The sequence below is a fragment of the Phyllobates terribilis genome, unplaced genomic scaffold (assembly GCF_046119375.1).
Source record: "Phyllobates terribilis strain yellow unplaced genomic scaffold, ASM4611937v1 Scaffold_5__5_contigs__length_657084704, whole genome shotgun sequence".
Lineage (NCBI taxonomy): Eukaryota > Metazoa > Chordata > Amphibia > Anura > Dendrobatidae > Phyllobates > Phyllobates terribilis.
In genome coordinates this window covers 46,258,212-46,271,741 of record NW_027362765.1, presented here as the reverse complement: position 1 = coordinate 46,271,741, position 13,530 = coordinate 46,258,212, and the positions used below count along the sequence as shown (strand labels likewise).

Sequence of the window (13,530 nt, the reverse complement as noted above, 5' to 3'; positions counted from 1 at the left end):
TCATTACTAAACCTAATTAAAGTAAAGAGTTAAATAAACACACACACAGAGTAAAACACTTTATTTGAAATACAGCAGACACATTCTTTAATCATTTAAATTAACCAATATACTTACCCCAGGTCTGATGGTAATCCAAAGGTTAAAGCGATGTCACAAGTTTCTTTTTTCAAATATCTTTATTTAGCTCCAAAAAGTATTCATTGGTGTACAAAAACACATAAAAAAATGTGTCAAAATCGCGGCAAGACGCATGTTTTTTTCTGCAGTGTTTTTTCTGCTAGGAGATGCAGAAACGCTGCACAAATTTCTGCAATCAAATCCTGAACGTGCACACACAGCCTTAATATATAATGTATAATACTTTTTTGAATGGAAATATAGGGCTGCCTTCTGTGTTTTCTGTATCACGTCTCTAAATGTATTTTGCTAACTGATTTTATGTAGTTTATATACTTCTGAATAAAAATTATATTTTAGTACATTTTCTGGATCAGATGTTCCTTTAATACCCTCTGTAAGCTTCATACTCACCTTGCATTGGTTGCCGCCCTCAAACGAAGCATCAATAGTGAAGCTCACTTCTGTGGTTGGTCCCTGCGGTGTCGCTCTCTTGCAATGTCTCCCTCAGCTCCCTGTCCGGTCTGTTGTCTGCTTAGCTGAATAGTTATAAGCCAACTCTGCTTACAGTCAGAAATAAATACAAAAGTGTAGTTGTGATATCTGAGTGCTTACTTCATGATTCAATAGCTGTTCATTTGTTAAAAAAATGATAAAAACTGAAATCCTTCCAAGTTTGAGCAAGGTCTACTACTTCTTGGATGGCACAGTATAAAAACAGGAAAAACTTTATAAATGTCTGCCACCAAAAGAAAGATTTTGGAGTGGAAGCTGAATGGCACTTTTCTGCCACAGCTCACGGCACATATGTAGGTGATGGCTTAGGAGGCACCGTGATATTCCTAACATCAAGTTCATGTACTGTACAAACCTGGACTATGAAGAATAGGAGAGCTTGTTAAAACATCGGTACAGGAAACAGAACCTATTAAAGGGACTCATGCTTTGTGTATCCAAGAAAACCAGACATTTTAAAAGTAACCAAAAATCAGATATAACTCAGATGGATCCAAACCCCATAACAGGTCGTACATACACAAAAGGAAATGGTATCTCAACAAGAAGTTAGTGTCCATTAGACTAGTTTCAGCAGGAAGGTATCCAAAATAAGTTTTAAAAGTAAATATTTTTATTTCATACAATTTAAAATCAACAATTAAAAAGATACAGATGCTTTCGAAAATACAATCCACTGCCCTCTACAGGCTGAAATCACAATGACTACAACAAAATTATGTTCTATATACTACTATTTAATTGCACCTATTCCCATTTTAAGGTGCCATTATCAACAGAATGCTCTGAAATTCTTATGTAATGTTCTAAATATACCTGTACCATATGATCCTTTTGTATATGCATCTTATATAAAGTGCAAGTGCCAAGGCCATTTAACAAAATTCATTTCATAGCCCCTTATCCTAGTAACTATTAGCAGCAATATAATGTGTGCAAATAACAGTTCTATGTGCCAGTATAAGGTGCAAGTGCCAAAATCTGCTCAAATAGGAACCCGATGTCGCTGTTTCGCCTTGGGTTTCTTCCAAAAGGGGGCGTGCCATGCATACCAGGATGGGGATTGGGGTGCCATGCATACCAGGATGGGGATTGGAGTGCAATGCATACCAGGATGGGGATTGGGGTGCAATGCATACCAGGAATGGGGGATAGGGAGCCATGCATACCAGGATGGGGATTGGGGTGCAATGCATACCAGGATGGGGATGGGGAGCCATGCATACCAGGATGGGGGATCATGTATACCAGGATGGGGATGGGGCCACGTACCATGTATAACAGTAAGGGGGCATATATACAAGGATGGGAGATATTAGTTCAGAAATGCGGGACATTACCCCTATAACAGTGTCAACAGCAGACCCCCTCCGCCATAACAGTGCGTCATGACCACTTTTTTGTGTCATTTTTTTTCTATTTTCCTCCTCTAAAACCTACGTGCGTCTTATGGTCTGGTGTGTCCTATAGTCCGAAAAATACGGTAATTGCAGCCAGAATTTTCAGCCTCTGGAAACCACAGAAATATAATCTGAAATTTTTCTGTGCACACAATTAACTATCCTCCTCTCACCTGAAACCCTTTACAACATTTTCTCCAGAAAAACTCAATTGTCAGATCCAGGAGAGGCAACGTGAATTGTAGATAGTGTGCCACCCAGGGCAGGCGTCTTGGTGGCCAATCTCAATGGCAAGTGGTGGCTCTTGGAAATGTGGTGTGGATGTGTGAGATAACTGTAGGGTGCGCTTAGCTTATTTTCAGCCTATTGTGGTAGTTGAATGGACAAGTGATTATGAGAAGCAGAGTCCCCCTTTACAGTCACATCCAAGTCATGAGTGCAGCAAGTGGGTGATGTTTATGACATTCCAGTTTATACGATCTGATAATACAACATCTACACGTTCTATCTCCTCATATGTTCTCCTTATTACCTCCTGTTATTGTGTTATTACTTGGGATCTTTATGATGTCACATCTTCATCTCCTCCCCATTCAGGTCCCTACAATATCAGATCCTCTCAGTGGAGATCTTCTGTATAAGAGAATTTTCCTGATTGATTCGTTGAGGATGGATATACACAAGGAGAAGATGGCAGAGAAGATATTACACCTCACCCTAGAGATTCTCTTCCGGCTTACTGGAGAGGTGAGAGATTCTGATGATGTCACATTACATTATTATCTATGGGAATAACAGATGGACAGAACTGGAGAGGTGAGGAAATGTCTGTAGTATGATTTATTAATATGTTTCTCCATAAACAGGATTACACAGTAATGAAGAAGACCTCTCGTGAGAGCTGTCAGGACCCTGTGTCTGAGGGATGGGGAAGAACCCTGAGCCCAATCAAGGGGCCTCCATCTCACCCCCTGATACATGAGGACATCAATGACCAGAAGATCCTAGAACTCACCTACAAGATGATTGAGCTGCTGACTGGAGAGGTGACATTGCTGGGAATGCTGGAATATTATACAGTAATGCTATGAAGGGTTCGGGGCAATGACGTATTATTGTGTGTATCAGGTTCCTATAAGGTATCAGGATGTCACCGTCTATTTCTCCATGGAGGAGTGGGAGTATTTAGATGGACACAAAGATCTCTACAAGGACGTCATGATGAATGTTCCCCAGCCCCTCACATCACCAGGTAATAGACAGGACTAAATACACACGGCCTATAATTATCTGTATGTAAAGAATGAATTCAGTCCTTGTATGTGTTTCCTCCAGTTCTATCCAGTAAGAGGACAACACTAGAGAGAAGTCCCCGTCCTCTTCTTCCACAGGACTGTAAACAAGAAGATCCCAATGTTCCTCAGGATCATCAGGTAGATGGAGAGAAGGTGTCATGAGATCTCCCCTATGATGTGTAGACGGCTGTGAAGGTCTTGTGTTCAGTCTTGTTTTAGCCACCAGTATTATATTTTTTATACTTTGTAATGAGACCGGTGGAGATGGCAGGATTACAGCTGATCATAGATGTGACTTCTCCATCTGTCTGTGACTTTTACAATATTTGTTTCAGGGTAAAGATCTGGCCCATGTTAATACTACAGAGACATATGTGAGGGTTGATGAGAGGTGTAAAGAGGAGATTCCTACAGATAACCGCCCAGGTGAGTAGTAACCAGGGCTGTGGAGTCGGTACCCATTTTCGTGGAGTTGGAGTTGGTATAAAATGGATCGACTCCTAAAATATATAATAAATTGGGTACAGTAATTCAATGCAGTTTGTCAGGAATATTTTTTCATAAGAATTTGGGAAAGTTATGAAATGTCCTATAAATATCTGTCCTATTCCTGATCTAAGGGTCTAGACTTTTAGCTGAGAAAAATGTGTCCTACCGTAAATTTATAACTTAAACATGAGCCATGTATGAGGGAGTCGGAGTTGGAGTCGGTGTCCTGGAAATTGAGGAGGCGGAGTTGAAGGTTTGGCTTACTGACTCCACAGCCCTGGTAGTAACCACTATATCACACTGGTGGTTGTGGAACCACTGCGCTACAGAGCGCGGAGAGCCTGGAAGGGCGTAACTAAGCAACCTCTTGGCTCTTTAGAGACGTTGATGGTGTGGTTAGACTTGGCCACAGGTGGATGTAAGGTAAGACTCCAGTAAAACCTCCGGATTCACAGCAGCCAACCTTAAAGGAAAAGGGACGAGCTAGGAACTGGTTAACATGAGGAATGGATGCCCTGTGGCTGGTTACCAGAGCAGGTTCAGACTGAGACAGCATGGATGGTATACAGAGTGGATTCTGGATCCACTACGGACAGAATAGGTTCAGAAACACAAGGCAGACTCTGGTGCAGGATCATCACAGGTGCTGGTTCAGACTGGACAGGTGGGGATAGCGATACAGGTTCGGACAACGCGGGTCAGCATCAGGACTAGGTGACGGCTGGACGGGTTCAGGAACAGGTTCAGCAGGGCGGACAAGACCAAGTTCAGACAGGATCAGATTCAGAGTTCACAGATTCAGGGACCTTACCATGACATAGCAAGTGTACACACTGATCACTAATGTTTAGGTATCTTCCTATAGGGCGTGCCCTAAATATATGATGTCTCTCAGCTATTGGCAGGGGATAGTTCAGAAGTGCGCGCGTTGCCCAATTGGGGAGCGCTCACGTGCCCCAAGCACACTCCCATGAGAACTGCGTGCTGTGCGCAGGTCCTGGCTTGGACCATAGCAGACAGAGTAAGTGGATGAGCACATAGTCTCTGAAGTCCTCCCATCTCTACCGGGAGGAGGAAGAGGGATTGTGCAGAGACGCAGGCGCTGCCTCCCTACACCCCCTCTTTTTTTAAACCCGCAAGGAATCTCTAGAAAAAGTGGGGCATAAATATATTCCTTAGGTTGCCACAATCTTTCTTCGGACCAACTCCTTTCCAATCCACTAAGAAAAAGGTCTTCCCACTCACCTTCTTCATGGCAATGATACATTTTACCTCAAAAACATCCTCGGAGCTGATGGGAGCAGGCTTAGCAGTAGGATCCTTGAAGAAGGAGCTCAAGATAACTGGCTTGATGAGAGATATGTGGAAGGAACTGGGTACACGTAATGAGGCTGTCAGATTCAATTTATAGGGCACGGCATTAATTTGCTTGATGGTTTCAATGGGACCGATAAAGTAAGGACTCAATGGGGGATTGGCCGGATGCTGAACTAGGAGGGCGTGTGGCAGAGGAGCTCCCGCTGGACACAGCTTAAACCCTTGTAATCACTGGCCATCTACCTTTACAACATGGGCCCCTGCAGAGCCCGGTCAGTGGCGCCAGCTGGTTTAGCTGCGGCAGCGTCAGCGATGGTCCTTGAGGCCTTTCTGATAAAGGACTCGGCGGGAGTTCAGGCGCCATCTTATCCCACGCTGCCTTGCAGTGTGCAGGAAGATTCTGCCCTGCCTGTGAATGAAAGAGAGGTAGGAGACTTCAAAAATTCTTATTTCTGAGGTGAGGGAAGGCTGCAGATCCGAAATTGCATGTGTGAGGCAGGATTTACAGCACCTTGCAGGCCGCATGGAGGTACTAGTGGATGACCAGGATACTACACACACTCATGTAGCAGAGTTGCAGCAGCTAATACTTGCACAACAAAAGAACTTGCAGGATTTGGCTACACATATGGAAGATTTGGATAATAGAGGCAGACAGTGTAATATCAGACTAAGAGGCATCCCTGAAACAAATGAACAGGAGGACCCTAAAGGGGTTCTTCAGACAATCTTTAATTGTATATTAGGAGACCCTCCTGCTTCTCCTATTAAGATGGATAGATCACACAGAGCCCTGCAGACAAAAGGCTCCACAATTCACCCAAGAGACATTATTTGTTATCTGTACGACTTTGAAACAAAAGAAAAGATAATGAAAAAAGCCAGACTCTTGAAGGTTATAAAGTACAAGGACTCTGATATACAACTATTTCCAGATCTTTCTCGCCTAACTCTCCAAAAGAAAGACATCTAAAGCCTCTGTTGCAGATTTTGTTGGCACATAGAATCCCCTACAGGTGGGGCTTCCCATTTGCTTTGATTGCTTGACGTGAAGGAGTTTCGTCCACCCTGAAAACGGTGGGGGACCTACCTGCCTTTTGTGAATCTTTGAACATTCCCTTCCCAAGATCATGGATTGGGATTACCCGCGGCCTTCTGAGGCGCCACTGTCACATTGGAGGAAGAAAAAAGGAGGAAGTAGATGAGGATGGGTCAGTGGTGGACCCTAAGTCCCCTCGGCCGCGTTGACTTTCCCCTAAGGACACTGATATTTCCCCAGCCCACTAGATGAGATTAGTGTTTTTTTTTCTCTATTTGTACTGGCCGGTACTTTTACTTGCTTAAATGATCCGATTTTTGCCGAAAATTAGTTCTGTGGGCACCCGCAGGTTCACCAGCTTCTAGTGTTCCGTGGAGGGCTCCGACGAAAGGCGTTGACGCTTCCTTCTCGGTGGTTCCGGGGACTTCACTCCCCAACTTTCTTTCATAAGGGACCCTTTTTTATATGTTTTTTTCGTTTTGCAATAGAATTATCATTGGTGAGGCCGCTTGGGTCACTTGTGACCTCACTGACTGATATCCTGCGGGCTCATTGGATGCCACAGGAAATGTCCCTTACCAGGAGGTTTTCTGGGAATCTTGTTTATTGTACAGTTTTACATGTTTACTATATACAGTGCCTACAAGTAGTATTCAACCCCCTGCAGATTTAGCTGGTTGACACATGCGGAATTAACTTGGCATTGTGACATTTGTACTGTAGATCAGCCTGGAAGTGGGAAATGCACTGCAGCAAAATTTTTTTTTTAAAAACGTTAAAAGTTAATTCAGAGTGTCATTTATTATTCAACCCCTCAAACCACAAGAATTCTGTTTGGTCCCCCTAAAGTATTAAGAAGTAGTTCAGGTACCAAGAATAATGAGCTTCACATGTGTGGATTAAAGATCTCTTTTGCCAGCCTTTTCAGACTATTTAAGACCCTCCCCAAACTTGTGAACAGCACTCAGACATGGTCAACATGGGAAAGACAAAGGAGCATTCCAAGGCCATCAGAGACAAGATCGTGGAGGGTCACAAGGCTGGCAAGGGGTACAAAACCCTTTCCAAGGAGTTGGGCCTACCTGTCTCCACTGTTGGGAGCATCATCCGTAAGTGGAAGGCTTATGGAACTACTGTTAGCCTTCCACGGCCTGGACAGCCTTTGAAAGTGTCCTCCCGTGCCGAGGCCAGGCTTGTCCGAAGAGTCAAGGCTAACCCAAAGACAACAAAGAAGGAGCTCCGGGAAGATCTCATGGCAGTGGGGACATTGGTTTCAGTCAATACCATAAGTAACTTACTCCACCGCAATGGTCTCCGTTCCAGACGAGCCTGTATGGTACCTTTACTTTCAAAGCGTCATGTCAAGGCTCGTCTACAGTTTGCTCATGATCACTTGGAGGACTCTGAGACAGACTGGTTCAAGGTTCTATTGTCTGATGAGACCAAGTTCGAGATCTTTGGTGCCAACCACACACGTTTGGAGACTGGATGGCACTGCATACGACCCCAAGAATACCATCCCTACAGTCAAGCATGGTGGTGGCAGCATCATGCTGTGGGGCTGTTTCTCAGCCAAGGGGCCTGGCCATCTGGTCCGCATCCATGGGAAGATGGATAGCACGGCCTACCTGGAGATTTTGGCCAAGAACCTCCGCTCCTCCATCAAGGATCTTAAGATGGGTCGTAATTTCATCTTCCAACAAGACAACGACCCAAAGCACACAGCCAAGAAAACCAAGGCCTGGTTCAAGAGGGAAAAAGTCAAGGTGTTGGAGTGGCCTAGTCAGTCTCCTGACCTTAACCCAATTGAAAACTTGTGGAAGGAGCTCAAGAATAAAGTCCACATGAGACACCCAAAGAACCTAGATAACTTGGAGAAGATCTGCATGGAGGAGTGGGCCAAGATAACTCCACAGACCTGTGCCGGCCTGATCAGGTCTTATAAAAGACGATTATTAGCTGTAATTGCAAACAAGGGTTATTCCACAAAATATTAAACATAGGGGTTGTATAATAATTGACCCACACTTTTATGTTTAAAATTGAATAAAATTCAACTGAGCAACATAACTTTTTGGTTTGTAAGATTTATGCTTCTGTTCATAAAACCTACTCTCGTTTGCAGTTTGAAGGCTCTAACTTATTTGCATCTTATCAAACCAGCTAAATCTGCAGGGGGTTGAATACTACTTGTAGGCACTGTATGTTAATTTTTGTCTTTGTCCTAATACCCCCCTTTTGTGTCTGTGACGCGCCCCCTGGGCCGTGGGGTACTTGGTGCCGGGCCGGTCGGTGCAGGGGATGTCACAGTGGCAGTGACCCAGTCCGTGACCCAGGGCGGTCAATAAAAGGAGATTATAGTTTTTATAGTTTAATGTTCGTGACGCCGCCTGTGGTATGCGGCTATATGGAGCTGCTGCTGCGGTGCAGATCCTCTGGAGCTGATGGTGACGCCGCAGAGTTGGGACAGCTCTCCACAGGCAGAGCTTAGCTCCAGGGCAGGAAATGGTGATGTTATAGATGTTGCTGTGTAGTGTAGTGCAGGGGATGGTGCAGATAATAACCAGTCCACAACTTAATGGCGGTTTCCTCTCATCTTTACTTGCGGTGGTTAGGCGGACCGGGGCACGGGTACTAGCTGGTAGTAGAGGTCCGGGCAGCCTGGAAGCAAGTTGGGAATCCACCTCGCCAGGTGAAGTTGGAGGCCTTCCCTTTGCGCTAATCTCTTTGGCCCTGCTGCTTATAGCTGTGCTGTGGCCCTCGTCCCTGAGTAAAACGTCTTTGTGCTCACCCGTATGGCAGGCAGCTCGAGCCTTCCTGGAGTGTCGCTCCCACGTGGCAGTGCTGGGCCGAATGTGCTGCTGAGCCTCCGGGCGTCTGATGGGGCCAGGAGACCTGCAGTCTCCTGCACTCCGGTTTCTGCTGCTGAGCCTTCAATGCCCCACAACCTCGGACTCTGGTGTCCGGTTCTTCTGCGCTCCTCTCTGGGGTGAACTGCCATGCAGCTCCACTCCCCAGGTCTTTCCTCATCGCTGTCCTGTATTCAACTCCTCTCAGTAACTCTAACTAACTCTGCCTCCAGATTCCAGTTGCTAAGGGTAGGAGCTCCCCTTGCTGGTCTGGAGCCAGGAAAGTGTTGCATGCTAGTATACCTGACGAGGGGACCCCTGCTTGCTTCCAGGCATGGCATCACCTCTTGTGAGGAAGGCAATGCCACTGTGGCAACCGAACACCTGGGGTGCCACATCTGCCCTTTCACTTAGTAATAGAAGAGTTATCCATGCCCTTGGGTGAACTTGGTAATCGGCCCTTACGGGAGAGTTTTGGTGTCCTTGAGGAGGTTCAACACGAGAGTGAATAATGTTGTTATATCAGCTCTTATGCACCCACTAAAATGCAATTATGACACTTCTATTATCTTCAAATGTTAAGGGGCTTAACTCCTCCAAAAAGAGAAGAATAACCTTGCGGGAGTTAAAAGCCCAGGGACCGGGAATTGTTTTTCTTCAAGAGACTCATTATGACAAATCTGAAACCTTCCACTTTGAAGTCAGACATTATCCGATTACATATTCAACCTTTAGTAGGAACAAGAAGAGGGGAGTGGCGATTTTGATTTCCTCGACATGCCCACTTCAGGTGACTGGTTCTCACCTGGACCCAGATGGCAGATACATCATCTTAGAGGCCTCTCTTAGGGGTAAACCCATCATCTTATGAAACATTTATGCTCCAAATACGAGTCAGATCCGCTTCCTAAAAAGAGCATTTTCCCTGCTTCCTTGTCTAGATTCAGCACCTTTGAGAGTGGGCGGGGATTTTAATATACCATTCTCGGAAACCTTTGATAGGCATTCATTAAGAGACTCCCCTGAATCGGTAAACTTGGTTAACCTGACTAAAAACTTTAGAAGGCTGATTAGATCATACTCGCTGTTTGACCTTTGGAGGATTGCCCATCCTAGGGAAGAATATTTAGATTTGAGAGTCCTCCGTGGTTGATACCTTTTAATGGCTAACTGAAAAGATGGTAACAAGTTGCAAGCTTTCGAAACTACTCGGGCCTCTTCATCAGGCTAGTATAACCCAAAATCTGAAGAGTCACATATTTATACACAATAGGACACAGAAATAATGCAATGGATGAGACAGGTGATGAAAAGCAGAGCTATTACTATGGGAGAGATAAACCGTTCTGGCTGTAAATATTTTAGCAGTTCATAGATAAGGAGTGTGAAGGTTTTATTGTCCTGTGACTAGGTCCAGTGTTATGATGACCCCACAAGTCTGATGGGCACATTCATTATTTGATGTAGAATGACACAAATCCATTCAACACATTCATTCCTGCTCTGAAGGTGCCAAAGGTCACCATTAGTATATATTCCCAGACTCTTCTTTCTCTCTGAGATTTGAAATTACCTTTTAATACAAGTAATTTCATATCCTTAATGCTGTGATCAGGGAGACAAAAATGCTTAGCCATAGGTAGATCTATTCTTTTTTCTTTTATTGTGTGGTGATGAAACTTAGGACAAGGATGAATCATCATCGCCACACAATAAAAGAAGGAAGAAAAAAAGAATAGATCTACCCGTGGTTAAGCAATATATATTTTCCATCCTAGGGAGAAAGCCTATTCCTTCTATTCACCTCCCCATAGCACTCATACTAGAATAGATTATTTATTTGGCAATATCACTGCACTTAGGATAATGGCTAATGTAGAGATGGATTCCATCACGTGGTCTGATCATGCTCTAATTCTTTTAGACCTGAAATCAACATTTCCTTCAGTAAGGACATGCCACTGGAGATTGAATTAATTCTTGATAAAAGATCCTAATATTAAGCAAATATTGCTGGATCATCTCAAAAAATTCTTTCTGATCAACACAGGATCAGTGTCCTCTCCCTTGGTACTTTGGGAAGCACATAAGGCAGTGATGAGGGGTCACTGCATCAGGGATGGGACTAGGTTAAAAAGAAATGCAAATCAGATTAACGCTAGACTCAACTCTCAAATTAAATGTTTGGAGAGAAAGTTGGTGACTGAGCCGTCTAGGAGGGTCCTGAGGAAGCTGATAGCCACAAGAAAGGAATTGAAAGACCTCGCCATGCGTAAAGTGGAGAAAATGCTTTTATACTCCAGACAGAAATATTATGAGAAGGGCAATAAAGCGATACTCTTTTGGCCAACCAATTATTAGAATGCTCTGTGGCCTTGGCCCCTCAGGCTCTTAGAGACGTGAAGGGAATAACTCAGTATGATCCTGCTAAGATCTCAAAAATATTTTATAAATACTACAAAAACCTTTATAACTTGCAAGATCCTTTACCAACAAACCAGGATAGTAGGTCTGAACTTCTGAAGTTCTATCTCTCCAAGCTGAATCTACCGGTTCTTCCACCAGAGGCATTTGACTCTCTGAATAAACTTATTACATCAGAAGAAGTGGAAGAAATTCTTAAGGACCTCCCCGTGGGTAAATCCCCAGGCCCAGACTGTCTGACATACTTGTACTACAAGTCTTTTGGAAAGAAACTGGTCCCTTATATGCTTAGAATGTTTAACTCTTTTCTACAGGGTTCACCCATCCCAGAAACTCTATCTCACTCTTTTCTCACTCTTATTCATAAGGTTGATCGGGACCCACTAGATTGTTCAAATTATAGACCCATTGCGTTACTCAACTCGGATTTGAAAATATTTACTCGTCTTCTTGCTGATAGATTGAACCGCTGGCTACCGCAGCTTATACATAAGAACCAGGTGGGATTTTTTCCCCTTTCGTCAGGGGGGAGACAACACTAGGAAAGCAGTGGATTTGGTGGAGGTGGCTAATAAAAACAAGGTCAGAGCATTACTTCTAAGCCTGGATGCAGAGAAGACTTTTGACTATCTCAATTGGTCCTTTATGTTTGAGACTGTGGGGGCATTCAGGATTTCGGGATCCTTTCTTATAGCGCTAAAAGTCCTTTACAAATCTTCCTCTGCATTGATTAAATTACCCCTTTACTCCTCTGCTTCCTTTAAAATCTTTTACGGAACAAGACAGGGGTGCCCCTGTCCCCTCTTTTGTTTGCACTATGCATAGAACCTCTGGCACCTGCTGTCCGAACTAATCCCAATATAGAGGGGGTGACAGTGAGAGACACGATTTTTAAGATATCATTGTTTGCAGATAATGTCCTATTAACACTCACTAAACCACACATAACGCTACCCAATCAGCTTTCGACTTTAACCCCTTTATCCCCCAGGGTGGTTTGCACGTTAATGACCAGGCCAATTTTTACAATTCTGACCACTGTCACTTTATGAGGTAATTACTCTGAAACACTTCAACGGATCCCGCTGATTCTGAGACTGTTTTTTCGTGACATATTGTACTTCATGGTAGTGGTAAAATTTCTTCAATATCACTTGCGTTTATTTGTGAAAAAATTGGAAATTTGGCGAAAATTTTGAAAATTTCACAATTTTCAAAATTTACATTTTTATTCCGTTAAATCAGAGAGATATGTCACACAAAATAGTTAATAAATAACATTTCCCACATGTCTACTTTACATCAGCACAATTTTGGAACCAAATTTTTTTTTTATTAGTGCGCTATAAGGTTAAAAGTTGACCATCGATTTCTCATTTTTCCAACAAAATTTGCAAAACCATTTTTTTAAGGACCACATCACAGTTGAAGTGACTTTGAGGGGCCTTTATGACAGAAAATACGCAAAAGTGACACCACTCTAAAAACTGCACCCCTCAAGGTGCTCAAAACCACATTCAAAAAGTTTATTAACACTTCACAGGAATTTTTGGAATGGGGGAAGAAAAAAATGAACATTTAACTTTTTTCACAAAAATGTTACTTTAGACCCCAATTTTTTTATTTTTGCAGGGGTAACAGGAAAATTTTGACCCCAAAATTTGTTGTGCAATTTCCCCTGAGCACGCAGATGCCCCATACGTGGGGAAAAACCACTGTTTGGGCGCACGGCCTGGCTCAGAAGGGAAGGAGCGCCATTTGACTTTTTGAATGTAAAATTTGCTTGAATAATTAGCGCACGCCATATTGCGTTTAGAGAGCCCCTGATGTGCCTAACCAGTGGAAACCCCCCATAAGTGATACCATTTTGGAAACTAGACCCCTCAGGGAACTTATCTAGATGTGTGGTGAGCACCTTGAACCCCCAGGTGCTTCACAGAAGTTTGGCGTGGAGCCGTGAAAATAAAATTTTCACATTTTTCCCACAAAAATGTTTTTCAGCCCCCAGTTTTGCATTTTCATAAGGGTAACAGGAGAAATTGCACCATGCAACTTATTGTGCAATCTCTTCTGAGTAAGCT

General features: G+C 43.6%; 1 protein-coding gene across 3 annotated transcripts in view; it reads left to right on the top strand.

Annotated features, from left to right (window-relative positions):
- Positions 1-13,530, top strand: part of LOC141271890 (uncharacterized) — a 318,442-nt gene that overhangs the window by 294,054 nt on the left and 10,858 nt on the right. For all 3 annotated transcript variants that reach the window (XM_073682105.1, XM_073682106.1, XM_073682104.1), the window contains exons 2-6: positions 2,634-2,783; positions 2,903-3,082; positions 3,165-3,288; positions 3,372-3,469; positions 3,667-3,757. In XM_073682105.1, the coding sequence (XP_073538206.1) occupies positions 2,706-2,783; positions 2,903-3,082; positions 3,165-3,288; positions 3,372-3,469; positions 3,667-3,757 (571 nt within the window). In that variant the 5' untranslated portion in view covers positions 2,634-2,705. The remainder of the gene's footprint in view (positions 1-2,633; positions 2,784-2,902; positions 3,083-3,164; positions 3,289-3,371; positions 3,470-3,666; positions 3,758-13,530) is intronic.